The 17,613-nt window shown below is 41.7% G+C and overlaps 1 protein-coding gene and 1 pseudogene across 1 annotated transcript; both read left to right on the plus strand.

Moving 5' to 3' along the window:
• Positions 1-6,742: 6,742 nt before the first annotated feature.
• LOC115688719 (uncharacterized) lies at positions 6,743-14,662 on the plus strand. The gene is made up of 9 exons (XM_030614631.2): positions 6,743-8,333; positions 9,240-9,983; positions 10,696-11,190; positions 12,202-12,293; positions 12,404-12,491; positions 12,600-12,714; positions 12,799-12,925; positions 13,037-13,211; positions 13,654-14,662. The coding sequence occupies exons 1-9, from the start codon at positions 6,807-6,809 to the stop codon at positions 14,368-14,370; spliced, it is 4,080 nt and encodes a 1,359-aa protein (XP_030470491.2). The 5' UTR covers positions 6,743-6,806; the 3' UTR covers positions 14,371-14,662.
• LOC115688734 (chaperone protein dnaJ 49-like) lies at positions 14,409-15,917 on the plus strand (annotated as a pseudogene).
• Positions 15,918-17,613: the final 1,696 nt, after the last annotated feature.

Consider the following 17,613-nt stretch of genomic DNA (forward strand, 5'->3'; position numbering starts at 1 on the left):
GAAGACTTTTATGGCCATTTAGGCCAGTGCAGGGGCTGCTCTGACACGCGGAAAACAGAGGGGAGAAGGAGAGAGATAGATGGCCGGGAAATGGGGAAGACGGGACTGGGCCTTAATGGCCGCTCCCATTGGCGTGTTTTTCTGGCTTTCTCGACCGGGATGGGGATAGCATGGGTCAAGCCCGTCACTGTCAGCTCAAGGCGCCGGCAGAGGAGAACAGGGGAGAGAAAAGGACCGCCTTCGGCGCATGGGGGAAGAAGGAAGAGAAAATGGGGCCGGGCCGGGCTGTGCCTACCTCGTGGGGAAAGAAGAAGGAAAAAAAAGAAAAGCGGGCTGGGCCCGCAGGGGAAAAGAAAAGGAAAAGAAAGAAGAGTGGGCCGGGGCCCATGCGGGAAAAAGAAAAGGAAAAAGAAAACATTTAAATAGACCCTATTAATGCAAATGTGCCTAATTTCTATATGCAATGCATTCAAATAGAAATATTTTTTTTGTTTTAGGAATTAAAGAAATTAACTCCTAAATTTTGTGTAATTAATTTTTGGGCAAATTAAAAATATGTGTCAACAGGTAACATATAAAGATTCTTAAATAGTCTAACATGAAATTGGCTAGTGTGGGCCGAGTCTTGATAAAAGGACTTGGCTTAAAATTCTATAAATAGTGCTCAAGTCCCTCTTCTAACCCTGATGCATAAATTATCTCACATAATGAGCAAATGCTAACTATGAGGGATAGTCTCATTGAGCTAATGATATAGTGGGTGATAGAGGAGAAGAACTTGCAATGAGGATCGTCACTATTCCGCATCAAGAGCGATGAATTTCAAATTAGGTGCGCAAATCCCTTTTACTCAATTATTGTGTTCTAGATTCTAGCTATGGAGATCTTGGGCGTCATTTTTCGCTGCCAATATATGGTATCAGAGCAACCATAGACTAGATGTAGAACGTACGGATTTGGCTCGTTTTCATGATTTTTTGTTAGATAAAAATTGATTTTGATCATATATCTGGAATCTACTTGACGAGACGAGCAAAACCATAGGCGGTGTGCCACCGGGGAATGCCGCACGCGCTGCTGGACGGCGGCGTGTGGCACCCATGCACACCCACGCGCTCCCATGTGCAGGCACGGCTAGCGCATGTTGACGTTAGCGAATGGTTGATCGACTCGGTTGACTTGGGACTCGACCCGGGATCCGACCCAGTTGACCGGACTAGTCAACTGCTCGTGTGACGCTCCCAGTACGTCACCTCTAATGCAGTTAATGTATTCTTTCACTTTTTATGAATGCGAAAGTGTATAAATTCAAAGAACAACCCGCGACATGTCAAATTTAAAGGAAGACACGCATAAAATATAAACGTGGCGATCTCATTTTCATTTCTTATTTATGTACTTAGGCGACATAGGTCGGGATACATTGGGGAAACAAAAAGGGTCCTGCCAACCCTAGCCATACCAAAGACTCCGTCAGTCATATCCTCTCAACCGGTAAGCACATATGTACAATGTCACCTATCCATCACCCACAGTATGTCCAAAAATCACTGCTTGGTCTAAAAAAATGCTACTCCACCATCCTCTGGTCCCCGCCTCACTCTACCCCGCTGTTACCGTCATCAACTCCGTCATCTCCTTAATGTGGGAGAGGTCCCACCAATCGCCCTCCAACTCGGGCGTACACTGCTACGAAACCCAGGAGCACTGGACCCCTTGGGGATCCTATGTCTACGGTCAGAACGCTTATGCACTTCACGAAAACAATCTCTGGGAAATCAGGATTCGCAAACTCAGTAATATGACTAGAGAAATTGATAGGGGCGCCACAACTAATCGAGGTGGAGGCAGGCAGGATCGGCATGGTTACTAATATGAAAGAGGATAGTTGACAACCAGTGAGCATAAACTTTGCAAGTAAAATGTTTACCAATCTATACTATATAAACCTATCACTGCACATGCGAGGAAAACTCCAAACATAAAATATATGAAGTCATTTTTAAAATCAACTTATCTGAGTACCTTCTTCAAAACCAAAATAGTAAGTCGGTATAAAAATGAAGATATCTTGGAGTCTCTAAACCAGTAACGCAAGTGAATCGTAGCAATACTAATAATCACTTTTGATTCAAAACTTAGCTCGCACCATCTTCCAGGGAACTCCGTTACCCCCTAGGCACCTCGCACCCACACGGCATCGCAAGGATATCTGGGGAACCGTGTTACACCCCCAAGCATATGAGGGAACCTAGTTACCCCCTCAGACATCTTGCCCCCTCCCGGATTGCGAGGTCATCTGGGGACCCCAGTTACACCCCAGGCATCCAGAGGAACCCAGTTACCCCTCCAAACATCCCAACTCCTGGGCATTGTCGTCATTGGAAACGACAGAACAGTCATACTCATGGTGCAGCAATTCAATATTTTAGTCTAAAATATCATTCACTTCGCTAATGCAAAGAAAACAACTCAAGTTCAGAACTAACCAACCTTCATCCACTTATAAATCATAGAAATGGTATAAAACTAGTTAGTCAGCAATACAAATCTTAAAAGACAAGTTACGAAAAGGAATTTCATCCAGAATCCCAAAATTGCCTCATAAAGGCAGTTTGCACGCCTTCGGAAGTCGCTATCATTACCTAAGTAAATCAGCTTAAAAAATTATGAAATTTTAACACAACGTAGATGAGACCTAGAGAAACATTTCTCGTGAAGAACTCGAAACTCAGTTTGGCTTATACAATTCCCAACAATTCGGACAAGCCAGGTCAAAACAGTAATTTAACTCCAGAACTCAAACGGACAGAAAGGCAGACGTATCGCAGGTTCAATTTTATATTTCTAGGAAAAACGATTGGTTGCCTCCACTAAGGGTCCTAAGGACACTTTTTAACATTTTCATTTTGCTAGTGCTTATTTTGTGCACAAGATTGGACAGGACGATAGCGCCTAAAAGCACCGTTCTCACACAAGAAACTCAACCCCACTTAAAAATAACTCTTTTCTCATTATACGTATAAATTCTTAAATTTTGTATGTATTTCACCTCATTTTTCTACGGAATTCGAACCCCTTCAATATATGATGCAGCAATTTGACATCATCTCAATTTGAAGAGCTCAAACCAAAACAACCACTTTCCAAGTTCTTTGATGCATAGGATTATTTCAATCATCAGCACCAGCAGTGGCCAATATATAGTGTTTACTAAGTAGCGCGTCACATTAGGCAATGAGACTCGAACTAGCAACTTAAGCTCAAATTTTGACGGCTTTGTTTTAAGTTGCGCTATTTCTCGACTTTCCCGTCAAATTTGAGACGAGTTCGACTAGCACTAATTTGTCGATGTAAAGACCCAACTGAACATTGAGTGTTGATTTTTAATAGAGGGCAATCTAAAAGTTATTCCATTAATCAAATTAGGCAGCTTCATTAGCACTAGCTCAACGATATCAAAGCGGCTCGCAAAACAAATTGAATATTCGAATGGTTTGTACAAGCACTTACACAAATATTCGTAAAAGAAAGGACATTGAACTCAATATTATTTTTGGTTTTTATTTTACATGAGAAAAAGCTGCACTAAGTACATGCCCATATTTGATATTGCACAAGCAAGAGCAACCCCTTCACCTCCCAAGAGGAAAAAGCAACGACAAAAAAGAGGCGTTTCTCTAAACGCACATAGCACACCTCTTTACTCTTAACAGAAACACCACCAGAGGAGGAAATGAGCTTTTTACTACATTCTTCACGGATTGGTGATACTGTCATTGGGTCTCACGGCAGCGGCCACGGACGCCGCCACCCCGCCCCGGTGGGCTGCCGTCTTGGCCCCCGTCCTCAGCTCCGCATCCGCCACCCGCTCCGCGTCCTCCTGGTCCGCCACTCTGTCCGCCGGCAGCTTCAACGTGGCGCCCTGCGAAGAACAGCGTTGCCTCACATCATATGTCAAGTTATGATCGGCCGCCGTTAATTAAGTAATTGTTTAAGCACATCCTAATAGACCTTAACCCCCATAAAAAACCAGAGAGCAATATCACTTAGTACACTAAATGATGTCGCACAAATTGAATTCGAGGAATGCCATCTACCGGATGATTCCAATGATCTATGAATTTTGACCCAATGTGTAATGTGATTTATATACTGTAAATTAGTTCAACATATTCCCCTAACTTTAGCCTAATGTGTAATATCGCATGTGTACTTTTAATTTGTTCAATATCGTATCTGGACATGTGGGATATGTTCAATTTATTCCCTGGACAGTATGAAAATGTTCGATTTTGTTCTTCCATTAGTTCAAGTTTAGGGACAATTGAATATTTCATATAGTTCAGGGACTAAATTGAACATGTCTAAAAAATACAGAAACTACATTGAGCAAATTAAAAGTTTAAAGACGATGTTGCACATTAAGCTAAAACTCATGTACATCATTGAACAAATTTGAAATTTATGCACACATTACACATTGAGTTAAAGTTCATGAACCATTTGTATCGTTAACCTAAACTTTTAGGTCAATCTTATCTGCCAAGAATTAGCATGAGAATGTCAGAGATAGGGATCTTGGCGTCGTCCCTGAGCGTTCCCTTGTTGTAAGCCGTGGTCGTCTAAGCTGAAGCCGCCAACCCTCCAAGGATGACCAGGTCGGCCTTTTAAAGTAGTTCGGTCGGTGGTTCCTACGTGATTGCGCGACCAAGATTAAATGGATTCATGAAAACTCGATACAAACATTTGTTTTGTTTGTCAAGTTGGAAGTACCGTCATTTTTACGGTGATATGAAGTTATCTACACATGGATAGACGGACATGGATTAGTTTACGTTTCGATTTGGCAGATTAAGTTCTCAACATTTTGTTAATTATTGATTGTTCGAGTCTCTAACGTCTTAATTTTGGTCGGTCGAGTCGCTTGAAAAAGTAGAGGTACGATCAAATTTTATAAGGCTAAGATCACTTTTCGTGGATTTTTCAATTCGAGTAATGCCAGTTTTCTTCGATAAATCAGCTTTAAAATCTTCAATTCTGCAGTATCGCCCTTCCTATATGTTTGGGAGGGAGAAAATTTGTTAGGGAGACATAATTTTGAATTATCCCTCTCTTTTCTTCTCCAAAAAAAAAAACTTTAAATTCTCCTCTGATTTTTTATGACAACCCTTCATTTTCTCACTTCTCCCATTTCTAAAAAAAAAAGCCTTGACGAAATAAGAATTTGTGACTTTTACTTTCGGACTTTTCTTTTCTTTACACATCTTGCGGCGCACCTAATTTAACTCTTTTTTTTTTTAAATTTAAAGCACTTGAAAATTTCTTTATGTATAAATGTTGACACGTAAATTTTAATATGAATATCGACGCATTGATTCATATACAACATTCCACAGTTTTTTAGAATCCGATTAATATTTTAGAATTTTGACGTAAAAAAAGGGAAATAACGAAAATATACCCGAATTTTCATCTCATGACAAAAATTATACATTTATTCTTAAAACTATAGGATACATACCTTGGTCCAACTAAAATGACTAAAATATCCTTGTTTGTGTGAAGGTTTAGAAAATACCGGCTTCAACTCGCACCCAAATTTTCAACCAAGCGCGCCACCATCTCCTCCCACCACCGGCCACCCCCTTCGTCGACTCGAATGGCCCGGCCGAAGCCGACCGATGCCATCATGGCCCCATTCCTCTCCTTCCCTCCTCCCCTCAAGGTCAAATTTCATCATCTCCCCCTCTTCTCTGCAACCCTCGCTCTCTCTCGTTTTGCAATCTCTCTCTCTCTCTGATGGCCATTATAGCTCTTGCAACCCCAGCTCGGGCCCTCCAAGCACGAAGCTCCTCCATGTGCAAGACAAAGGCGAAATGGCGGTGCAGCACGTGAGCAAGGGATTATAGGGTTTGTGCTATGTTGGTCGAGGGTTTGGATGTGGACGGGTGCAAGCCTGCAAGGAATATGGTATAGGGCCGTGGTGGTCTCGTACCTAAAGTACATAGATATGCTGAATTGAGGAAGAAAACTTGGAGTGTTAAAAATAGTCATGGCGAAAATTCTCATGTTTTCAAACCTAAACACCCATCCATTTAAATAAACTCAAACCGGCCGGTTTTCGGACTCATGACTGCACCTGTTACCAGACCATAGTCTAGTGTTTCCCATCCATTTAAATATACGTAAGTCCACTTGGGACCCCATTTTGAGAAAATGGCCCCACTTTGGACCCCAAATTGGAATTTTCCCTACGTTTAAATTACCCCATCAATCCTAACCTCCTGTGCATCGAGAAATTCTTTATCTGCTACATTAATCGTTAACGTGCTACTTGAGCTCCGTTTCTTTCATGAAAAATGAACGGTTTAAAAATGATATTCCTAAAAATAATTGCTAGTACCGTCTGAAATAATTAGGCAATGAAATTTTTGCTTACTATCAATAACGATTTATATCTAAATATTTTCGTGAACAACAGAAATATTTTCTGTTCATTCATTTTTGTAGGCGATGCAAGCGATTATTTTTAAGAAAAATATTTTTCAAATCATTATTTTTTCGCGAAACAAACTCACCCTTTAATAATATTTATTATAAAACTCATCCGCAACTTCCAACTCGGCGGTTCAACCCGGTTGAACCGGTCGGCCCGCGAAATGGAACTCCACGGCAGTTTCTCAACCGGTCCGGAGCGAAAAGATTTTGGAGCGGGAAAGTCGAACGAGGACCGACGCCACCGTCGCGAACTCCAAATCAGAAGGGAGAGACCGGCGATCCTCCGAGCTCCGACGACCACAGCCATGGAAGAAACCCTCTCGCGAATCGTCGCCGACTTGGAAGATCTCCACGCGCCTCCGGCCGCCGCCGCCGCCTCCTCCTCCCTCCCTCCCCAGCCGCCGCCGATGTCCGAATCGACGCTCTCGGACCTGCACCGCCTCCTCGTCGCCGGCGCCGAGGGCGATTCGGAGCTCGTCGGCCGGTTCTTCGAGGAGCTCGCATCGAGGAACCTCCCTCTGTCGTCGCTGGCGCAGCGCGTCGGTTCGGCCATGGACTCAGGTAGCAGCGCTCGCCTCACTCTCTTAGCGTCGGACGTTTATCTGTCTCTGCTCCTGTCGCCGGATGCTCCGGTCCTGAGCCTCTTCGCTCCGATGTCGTTCGTTTCTCTTTTGCACTCTGTCCGGAAGACTGTCAAGTCTCGGCAAGTAATTCTCGAGGATGGTTCTGGAAGTGGCGCGAGAGCCCCGGCCAAACTGAAGAGTAAAGGAGGGAGGCGTGGCCGGGGATCTAGGAATTTGCGCCACGTTGGTAATGAGGATGTTGAGGAGAGTGAGATTGATGAGAGGCTTTTCTTTGTTGTGTTGGAAAAGCTGGTTTTGGTGATGGATTTGATTCATTTGGATAGATTCCCGGATAGTTTGAAGTCTTTGGTTCATACTGTAGCCGAACTTCCAACAATAGTGCCCGATTTTTTCGGCAACTCGAGTGTTTACCGCAAGCTAACTAACTTTTGTTCGCAACTCTTAAGAGTAGCATTGAGACCTGAGCATGGAGATCAGGCTAATTCTGCTGCAGAGGTTTTGAAATCTCTGTCTCCATTGATTATATTGGCTAAATCAGAAGTGAGATCGTTTGCTTTGAATTTTGTGACGAATTGTATGGTGGATGCGGGAAAAGAGTGCGAAGGCATAAAGAAAGCTGTTGCAAATTTGCCGAAATATCTGGTGCAGAAGGCGCCAGAGAAGTCTGAGCTTCGTGCCTCGGCAGTGGAGTCAATAATGGAGATATTCAGAGCTCTGGAATATGGCGATCAGGTCAGCTTTGTGGAATATGTGGTGAAGATGACAGAAGGAAAAGGTAGTTTTAGGCTCTTGGCCGTTGATCTTATTGTCCCAATTGTCATGTCATTGAAAGATCCACTTGGTGTTCAAGCAAATGAAGTGAATGTTTCGTGGGGACTGAGATGTTTTCAGGCCTTGATTAAGCGCTGTTCTGATTCGAACTCCACGATTAGAGCACGCGCTTTATCAAATTTAGTTCATTTGGTAGGGTTTTTCGCAAATGATGATAGGAGTTGCAAGATTATGAAGGAAATACTAGGGATTGGAGATGGTATTAGTCAGAAGACAGAGGCCACTATAAATAATCTTTTGAAGATTCGGTGTTTGGATGAGAAGGCAGCAGTCAGGAAGGCTGCACTTCATCTGGTCACGAAGTTGACATCTTTTTTCAGTGGTTCTTTTGATGGAGTTTTGCTAAAGACTATGAGTATGGCTTGTTCTGATCCGCTTGTCAGTATAAGGAAAGCAGCAGTTTCAGCCCTCTCTGAGGTCAGATTGTGTGGCCTTACCTTGTGATATTTTGTCATAAACTTATTTTTGAGCAAGTTATTTTGGGGTTATTATATTTACCGGTGAATACATGTGGTTTAAGCAGTTTGATATTCTTGATTTCCATTTCTCCCAACTTAAGAATCCCATGGAATGGTCAATTTCTGATACATAAGCTCACTATTGACATACACAGAACTTCTTGAATGTGAGATATCATCATTAGTCTGATTAAAAGCCTTAATTGGCTTGAACAATTTCCTTTTACATTCCTAGCAGGTGAGCACGAGACCATTTACTTGTAGTATTCTTGCAAGAGATCAATGAAGCAATGGGTTACTTTTCTGTTGGCAGGGGAGAAGGATGGAAATGGACCATTAACATTTATGTATTGTGGCTAGTTGGTCTGGTCATTTGATTGTACTTTCCGTCTTATCGTTTCTTTTTGGTGGTCAGTGCTTTTACATTCTTTTGTCTATCTCTAACAATAAAGGCGTAATACTTTGTCAGAATCTAATAATCTCTGATATGTGGGATTTATATGTTTCGGCGCAAGATCAAGTAACTGACATGTGATTAATATGATTGCATGTCTGCCTCATGCAATAATCTCTAAAGTCCTCCATGACTACTCTTAGCTCTCCAATTGTGGATCTTTAGATTGCGTTGATGTGAATAATTTGATGGACATTTCATAAGAACGGAGAAACAAATTTGCATACTTCTGTTTTATGGCAATTAAACTGTAAATTTAGCATAGCATTTTTCATAGAACCTCGTGCTTTTGCAATTAACAAGCTTAAAATGTTATTTGCCTCTTAGCATTTGGATTTTATACACATCATCTGCTCCCGAGTTTCTGTTGCAGCACATAATCTTATGTGAATCTCTTCCTTTGCTCTCTAGGCCTTCAGGAAATTTCCAGATGGAATTGTAGCAACTGAGTGGTTGCATTCTGTCCCTCGCTTAATAAGTGACAATGAGTCAAGCATCCAGGAGGAATGTGAGAACTTGTTCCTAGAACTGGTTCTGGAAAAGATATCAAGAGCGGGATTAGCTGGTTCACCTCATAATTACTCTGCTCCACATAATTTGCATGACAAGGAAAAAGATTTTGAAAGACGGATTGAACTAGTATTTCCAGATGGAGCATTGGGTCTACTGCGAGAGATTTGCAACGGTGAAGTAGTGCCTTGGATAAAAAAGATCTGCAAAAGTCTTGGCAAGAAAAATCGGCTTAGCCCTGTAGTAGCTACAGCTCTTCAGAATATGATTAGAGTATCCGAGTCTCTCTGGTTAAGTCAGTTGCTGCCAATTGAAAAGTGGACAGCTCCACAGGGCGTGTGGTTTCTTCTATCAGAGGTGTCAGCATTCCTTCCGAATGCTGTTGACTGGGAATTTCTCCATCATCACTGGCAACTCCTTGATAAAACTGGATTGGGATGTGAGATAAAGACTCCGCTTACCCATGGAGATTGGCATGAAGAGAATGATGATCTGGAACGCTACTCTGTCACTTGGGCTGGTGATCGTGTTTTCCTCTTGCAAACAATGTCTAATATTTCTCTTGAGCTGCCCCCTGACCCTGCTGCAGACTTGGCTCACAATTTACTGAAACGAATTGAAGGATTTGATATGGACCCGACAGAGGTACATAATCTGTCATCATCAATCATTTCAGGCCAATCACTCTTTGATTTTCTGCATGCTGGCTGTTTTCTCTACCATGTGGCCTAAGAAAGGGGACTGCGGTAAATCTGTTTCATATGACAAGTAAATGAAGAACTCGTTAATCTCAGCCATGCACTTAACGAGTCTTGTGTAAATGCAGTAAATCTGTTTCATATGACAAGCGAATGAAGAACTCATAAATCTCAGCAATGCTCTTAAGGAGTCAATCATATGTTGTGGAACTTCAAGTAATGGAGCAAATATGGTCTCATGCTTGAGGCTCGTTTAGCATGTAGAATAAGATAAATTGAATAGGTTTTTTCTTGATTCGATGACTGTCTTTAGGTACCGATGTTTTTCATCTTACAAAAGACATCAATTTCAAGGTCATCCCTTGCCCTTTAAATGCCTTGATACTAATCCAAGTACCTTAAGTAACTTCCAATTGTTCTCTGACCATTGTTTCCAATGGCACATGGGATTAGAAAGAATGTCTCCTCTTGAGACCACATTTTCCAACGGCCATCATTAACGTGGCATGATTCATGTTTTGCAATGAAAGTTTTTCAAAACCAATTGTGGAGCTCGCCCAATGAATTCATGAATGGGAAGGCAGATTTATTTGAAATATCACTCATATTCACTAACGAATGCATGTGCATATGTTATTAATGAGACTGTCTTGTTGCAGGTCAATGCTCATGTAAAAGTCCTTAGAATGGTGTGCAAGCAAAAGGCTTCAAGTGCAGGAGAGGCCGACTCACTTATTCTAAGATGGGTAAGACAACTTCTCTCTAAAGCCACCCAAGTTATAGAAAAGTACGTTTCTGAGAACACACAAGCAAATGAAGAAGGCAGCTTCTTTACTCCTCCAAGAAGTGGGAATAGAAGATGTAGAAGATCTATGAAGACATCTGAATTACTGTCACAAGCAACAATTGCGGCTTATACAGTTGGTTCTTTAGCTATGGTTTGTCCTTCAGCAGACTTGAGGACAGTGATCCCATTATTGCACAAGATCATTACTTCTGGAGATCTCCATCCAAAATCAAAGTTTATACCGGCTCCTCAAGTTTCTCTGAAGCAGATAGCTGTATCATTGTATATACAGGGGTGGTTAACAATGGGAAAGATTTGCCTTGTAGATGGCAAAATTGCAAAGCGTTATATACCCCTGTTTGTGCAGGTAGTATGTGTTCCTTATTAAAAATCAGCTTACATTTTATTGAGAATTTTTGTGGTTTCATGTTCTGGTTTAGAAAAGAACAAGTTGGGTGCATTTTACTCCGAACATTTTGCACCTTTTAGTACATTACTATCCTAATGTCATGAAGTAGCTTTTTTTCTAAAGTGTAGTTTGGTAAAGTTGCACTTTGCTGTGATGCCCATTCAAGTGTCACTTCAAGATTAAAAGGTGCTGATATGTGGAGATTTTATCTAGATTGCCTTGAATATTCCCATTGAGGATGTGAGATTACTTTCCTTTAGAGACTGAAAGGCCCAAACTGCAAACACTGTTTTTCTGTGCTGCTCCATTTGTTATTGTCTTTTAATTAAATGGGTTATGATAATATAAAACTTAAGTTTGAGGAAAGTTTTGGCCTTATGTATTTTCTACTAGTGTTGTTTGAACTAGACTATAAATCTCCCAGCTTAAAGTTTTTTTTTTAAAAGAGGAGGCGGGGGGGGGGCGGGGGGAGGGAGAAAAAAAACGGGGAGCCCCCCCAACCCCCCGGGGGGGGGGAAAAAAAAAAAAAACCACCCCCACCCCCAAAAAAAAAAACAAAAGGGGGAAAAAAAAGAAAAAAAACCGAAGAAAAAAAAAAAAAAAAAAAAAAGGGTCTCCCAGCTTAAAGTTAGTTCTCAAGATATTGAAATTTATTGAAGTTACTGCTTAGTGAAATACCAGTTTGATGCATGCCAGGACTCGAATTTAGATGATTCGAGGATTAGAGATTAAATAAACAATAAAAAAAAATGAATTTGTTCTTGAAATTTTAAATGAATAAGTGAAACCTTTGCTGGAAATGCTTCCTGGCTTTCCCCTCGAACTCTGGGATTTGCTTCTTGGTTGACATATTGTGTTCCTGATAATGTTTTATGGTATTCAAGTTTGTCCCTAAAAGATCTTGTCTTCTATTTTGCTTTCTCCATTTTTTTTCTTGTTTATTGTGTTAACCGTTTCCTAATGTTGCAGGAGCTTGAGAAAAGTGATTCTGCTGCTCTTAGGAACAATCTTGTTGTGATGATGGCGGATTTTTGTGTTCGTTACACTGCTTTAATTGATTGGTGAGCGCTAATTGTACTAGTTGTGATATTTGACCCGCATGCGAAAGTGATAAGTATTCACTTGAAACTTGGAAAACTGTCCACATGACTAATGCTTTATTGCTATACAGTCACATAGCAAAGATCACGAGGTGTCTGGGTGATCCGTGTGAGCTTGTCAGGAGGCAGACTTTCATACTACTGTCAAGATTGCTCCAGGTCTATTTTTGCTTCTGTATCACTATTTATGATATCATTTATAGACAAAGCTTTGCTTGTTGATGAAGCTGAACTCTTCCATTGATTGGTTGGCATAAATTACTTTAGAGGGACTATGTGAAATGGAGGGGAGTGCTCTTTCTTCGATTTCTTTTGTCTCTGGTGGATGAATCTGAAAAGATCAGAGAACTTGCTGATTTCCTCTTTGGGAATATTCTAAGATGTAGTTTACAGTTATAAAGGTTCATCTTCAATGAGCTGCTTATAAATCCTGTCCTTTTAAATATATGTTCTTCTCTTTTTGCAGTCAAAGCGCCACTTTTAGCTTATAACAGTTTTGTGGAAGCAATTTTTGTTCTGAATGATTGTCGTGCGCACGGTGGACATTGTAGTTCACAGAGTTCACAGTCTGAGAGCCGGCTGTTTTCCATAAGGTATGGATTATATATCTCAATTAAGAATGTTTGCTGGAATCGAGATCTCATTCAAAGAGAAAACGTCATGTGGTACCAAAAGAGAGTGTTCATCAGGCTTAAAATTTCCAGGGGCATTGATGAAATTTCAAGGTCCAAGAGAATGCGCATATACACTTGTTTGCTGAAACAAATGGCCCCCGAGCACTTGTTGGCCACATTTGCCAAGATTTGTGCAGAGATACTTGCAGCGGCATCTGATGGTTTGCTCAATATCGAAGATGCTACTGGACAGTCAGTTCTACAGGTACTAGCTATGCACATTAATATTGGTCAACAATTATGCATGGATAGCTGCAGAGAATGTGATATAGACTGTAATACACGTGGAAGTATTTCTCCTTATCTCAATAGATGATGCAGGAAAAAAAAAACGAATATGTTTCCTGTTTGGAATTACACATTTCAAATGCTATCTCCATAAGCCCAAAATAACACGGAAACTGTCCCTTTTACCATCGAAGGGAAAATGTGGTCTCTCTGTGAAATGCTTGCTGAACTCCATGTACTGTGATTGAACTGGCACTTAGCAGTTGTTGAAGATATCTCACCAATCACCGTTCTTTTGGTTTAATAAAACTTTAGTATTTGACCCCGTAAGCTTATCCTTGATGAATATCCTAATTCTTCTTATGACCTGCATAAACTGATCTTTACGTGGATATATGCACCCTCAACTGAGGGAACAGGATGCTTTTCAGATTCTTGCTTGCAAGGAGATCCGCCTCCCAACTAGCCGGAATTCCACGTTAGAGTCCCCCGAAATGGATGAAGAAAGCAATGGTTCTGGTGGAACATCCACTGCGGCTGCTAAGGCACGGGTGATAAGTCAAGCAGTAAGAAAGAGCCTCATACAAAACACCATTCCCATATTCATAGAGCTGAAGAGACTACTCGAGAGCAAGAACAGCCCCCTCACGGGTTCCCTCATGGATTGCCTCCGTCTCCTCCTCAAGGACTACAAGAATGAGATAGACGACATATTGGTTGCCGACAAGCAGCTCCAAAGGGAGCTCTTATATGATATGCAGAAACATGAATCTGCAAAGGCCAGATCAGAAGCTGCAGAGGCAGTTGCTGGAATGGAAAAATCAGGGAATAATTGTACTCCTCAGGCTTCAATCGCTCCCAGTGGAGTGTCGCGCCAGAACAAGTCCTCTAATGAGTTGCCGAGCAATTCTAGAGTGGCTTCGGCCCTGGCAGATGCCGCAGCCGAGGCCACAGCACGGTCTGTGCTCAGGGAAGTAAACAGAGGGACTTCCACGCCACCTCTTAGTTCTCTCAAAGTGCCCAAGGTCAGGTCTTGCGATGGAGCGATGGGTAGTAGGGGTGCTCCAAGCAACCGTCCCAGAGAAGTATTGGAATCTTTAAGAAGGCAACCCTTCGGTTCTGATGACGAAGGTTAGAGCCCGCTATTGAATCATGTACTGTTCTTCACCTGAAAATGAAAGCCATTGTAAATTGTCTAGAAATCTTATGCAGTCTGTACCATGAGCAAGTTCTTAACACGTTGGTATGTTCCTGGTGTTGCGTGAGATCAAGCGTGGGGTGTACTAAGCGGACTTTCAATTTTACGGCGCCAGTTTACACATTTCAGGAATGTTTATAGAATCGGCCCGTGAACTTTGCCTTCAATGTACAGTTTGTCTTATACTTTATTTTGGTCAAGTCGATTCCAGAACAATTTGATGGTGTTCATTGTCATTCTTTTGTAAGCATTTTGATTTGGTAGAGTATTGTTTCTTGGTAAGTCAACTTCGCAGGTCTCTATTTGATAGACCTGAATTCAAATTGGAGTCTCGTCTCGACCTCCTCTCATGCCATCAGGTTGAGTGCGCGGTTGTCGATTAGTGTTACATTGGCAAAATAGTTGCTTGCGGAAAATACATCAAATTTTGCCCCAAATGGCTCTCCCTTCTGTCTCCTTGGATCAACCCTTCGGTTCTGATGATGACTGTTCAAATGCCGGGAAAAGAAATATGGTGAAGAACATGTCCAACTATTTGGGCAGATTAAGAGAACGAGGGATTGTTATGCACTTTGGGGTTAGAGAAAGCTTGCTCCTCAGAGGAGATTAAGAAGACTTATAGGAAATTGTTCCTGAAAGTGCATCCCGATAAGAACAAGGCGCTGGGTGTGGAGGAGGCATTCGAGAAAGTGTCCAAAGCATTTAAGTGCTTGAGTGATGATGGGTCGAGGAGACGGTATGATCAGACTGGTTTTGTCGAGGAATTCGAGTATAATAAGCAGCATAATGCGAGGCAGAGGAGAACTGGAAATGACTTGTTTGATGATGATTTTTTGACCCGGATGAGATATTCAGATCCTTCTTCCGTCAGGGGGACCCCTTTTACGACATCTCATGTTTATAGGACGGGCGGAGCGGGTGGTTACAGGAGAGAGGACTCCGATGCAGGAGGATTTAGCCTAATGGTTCTTTTGCTAATTTTACCATTCTTAATCATTGTTCTGTTCGCATCTCTGCCCTCTACAGAGCCTGAGCACTCGTTGTTTAAGAATTACACTTACTAGGTCTCCAAGGCAACTGAAAAACATGGAGTGGAATTTTTTGTGCAATCGTCTGCATTCGATAATAATTATCCACTGGGAAGTCCTGCTCGAGCTAACATTGAGGGCAACGTGATCAAGGGTTATAAAAGTATGCTTTGGCGTTACTGTCGTATAGAAATGCAAAGGCCTCAATGGAATAAGAATATGCCAACTCCTAATAGCAATAAGCTGCATAACCTTGGTGTAGCATGAAGGTAAGAAAATGTGCTGTCTTCAACTCTGCAATAGATCTACCGCATGACTGTCTAGTGCCTCTTTAATGTCCAACTTATTGTTTGAGTTTGGCCAACTATATTCACTTTCACACCTTCACATTCTCGTGCACGATGTGCTCTGATATTGGCTCCTATTGCCAAGTATTTTCAATGTTGGTTTTGTTACGTCATCATCTCTTTTCCAGGACTCATCATAAAAAAACTGGTTGTGTAAATGCCACATATCAGTTTCCAGCATATGTTTTTCATTGCAATCTTAGGGAGTCAGCCCAGCATGCACAACAGAAGAGTCCTTTTGAATGGTACAAGTGATGTCAATGTCCCATGCCATAGCTAATAAGAGCTACGCACTATGCAGCAGCCATTTTTCTCACTGAATTTGAAACTTAAGTGTATTTACTGATGTTTGGTTTGCTTCCAGTGCATGTTTGCATATAGAGGTAATGAATAGCGAACATGTAGGTTGTAATTGAGTTGGACAACATCCGGTTAGAAGTCCTGAAAACTAAACTAAGCGCCATGGGTTTTCTGTGCTGGTTTTTCTTGCTTTTCGCCTGCATGGCTTGTCTGGTGGCAGTTATGTGTGATTAATTGAAGAATTATGAACTGTGCACGTGCGCGCATTCAGCTTCGGGAACTATAAAACATTTACTGATTGTTCGTTCGCTTCCCGTGTATCTTTGATAAAGATTGTGGTAAATTGTAGATGCAAATTTATAATGGAGTATGAAGGCTTGAGGTTAAGTCCTGAAGACTAGTGAGATACGGATTTCCTGTGCTGATTTGTGTTTCGTCTTTAGCCCGCGTGCTTTCTTGGTGGTAATTGTGTCTCTTTGTTTGTGGGTGAATTATGATGTCTCATGATATCGCTATTGGTTAATATAGCTGTATGGTCGGTCTCGTATTTGTGTCGACTATTGCATTGTATCACTCGTATCCTGTGTAACATATCGATTGCATTGCTGTTCAATGGAGTCGTTTGCATCCCGTGTATCTTTGATAAAGATTGTGGTAAATTGTAGATGCAAATTTATAATGGAGTATGAAGGCTTGAGGTTAAGTCCTGAAGACTAGTGAGATACGGATTTCCTGTGCTGATTTGTGTTTCCTCTTTAGCGTGCGTGCTTTCTTGGTGGTAATTGTCTCTTTGTTTGTGGATGAATTATGATGTCTCATGATATCGCCATTGGTTAATATAGCTGTATGGCCGGTCTCGTATTTGTGTCGACTATTGCATTGTATCACTCGTATCCTGTGTAACATATCGATGGCATAGTTGCTGTTCAATGGAGTCGTGTCATTTCTCTCTTGTTGAACACTAAGCATTACCGAGCTAAGTTAATGGACAGAGTATGAGACTCAATGGGACGAAATGAACATGAACCTGGACTGGATATTGCAGCTGCTTAAAGTAAGCTCCAAGGTTTCAAGAATCCTCCCCCATAATCTTCCCAAATCCAATAGAACTTGTCTGTGCATCCGTCGAGGGAAGTCGCAACAGGAGAAGGATTCCGCTGTTCTCGATACTCAGTTATGTTATACTCCAATAGATTTCGGTAGTGCTTCTCGTGGCTCGCAAAAATGTCGATCCATCGGGAATAGTCGCCAAAGTTATTTGAAGTGCCAATTGTGACATCCCAAATTTTCGCCCGTAGTATAACGGACGTGCATAACGGAACGTTACGTGGGAATTTGAATAATTATCGACGAGCTACGGAAGCGTCAACTTTGAAAGACACTGATATCATTACGATGCCACCATGCCATCACTATGACAACCACTGCAAGACCATTCTAGGATCACCCATTAATTTGTCCTTTAACGTCGTCTTACTGACTAACCGTTCTAACATTAAAATTTCT

Source organism: Syzygium oleosum, unplaced genomic scaffold, assembly GCF_021117445.2.
Source record: "Syzygium oleosum isolate NSW1041296 unplaced genomic scaffold, Sole_v2.1 Sole_v2.17, whole genome shotgun sequence".
Classification (NCBI taxonomy): Eukaryota; Viridiplantae; Streptophyta; class Magnoliopsida; order Myrtales; family Myrtaceae; genus Syzygium; species Syzygium oleosum.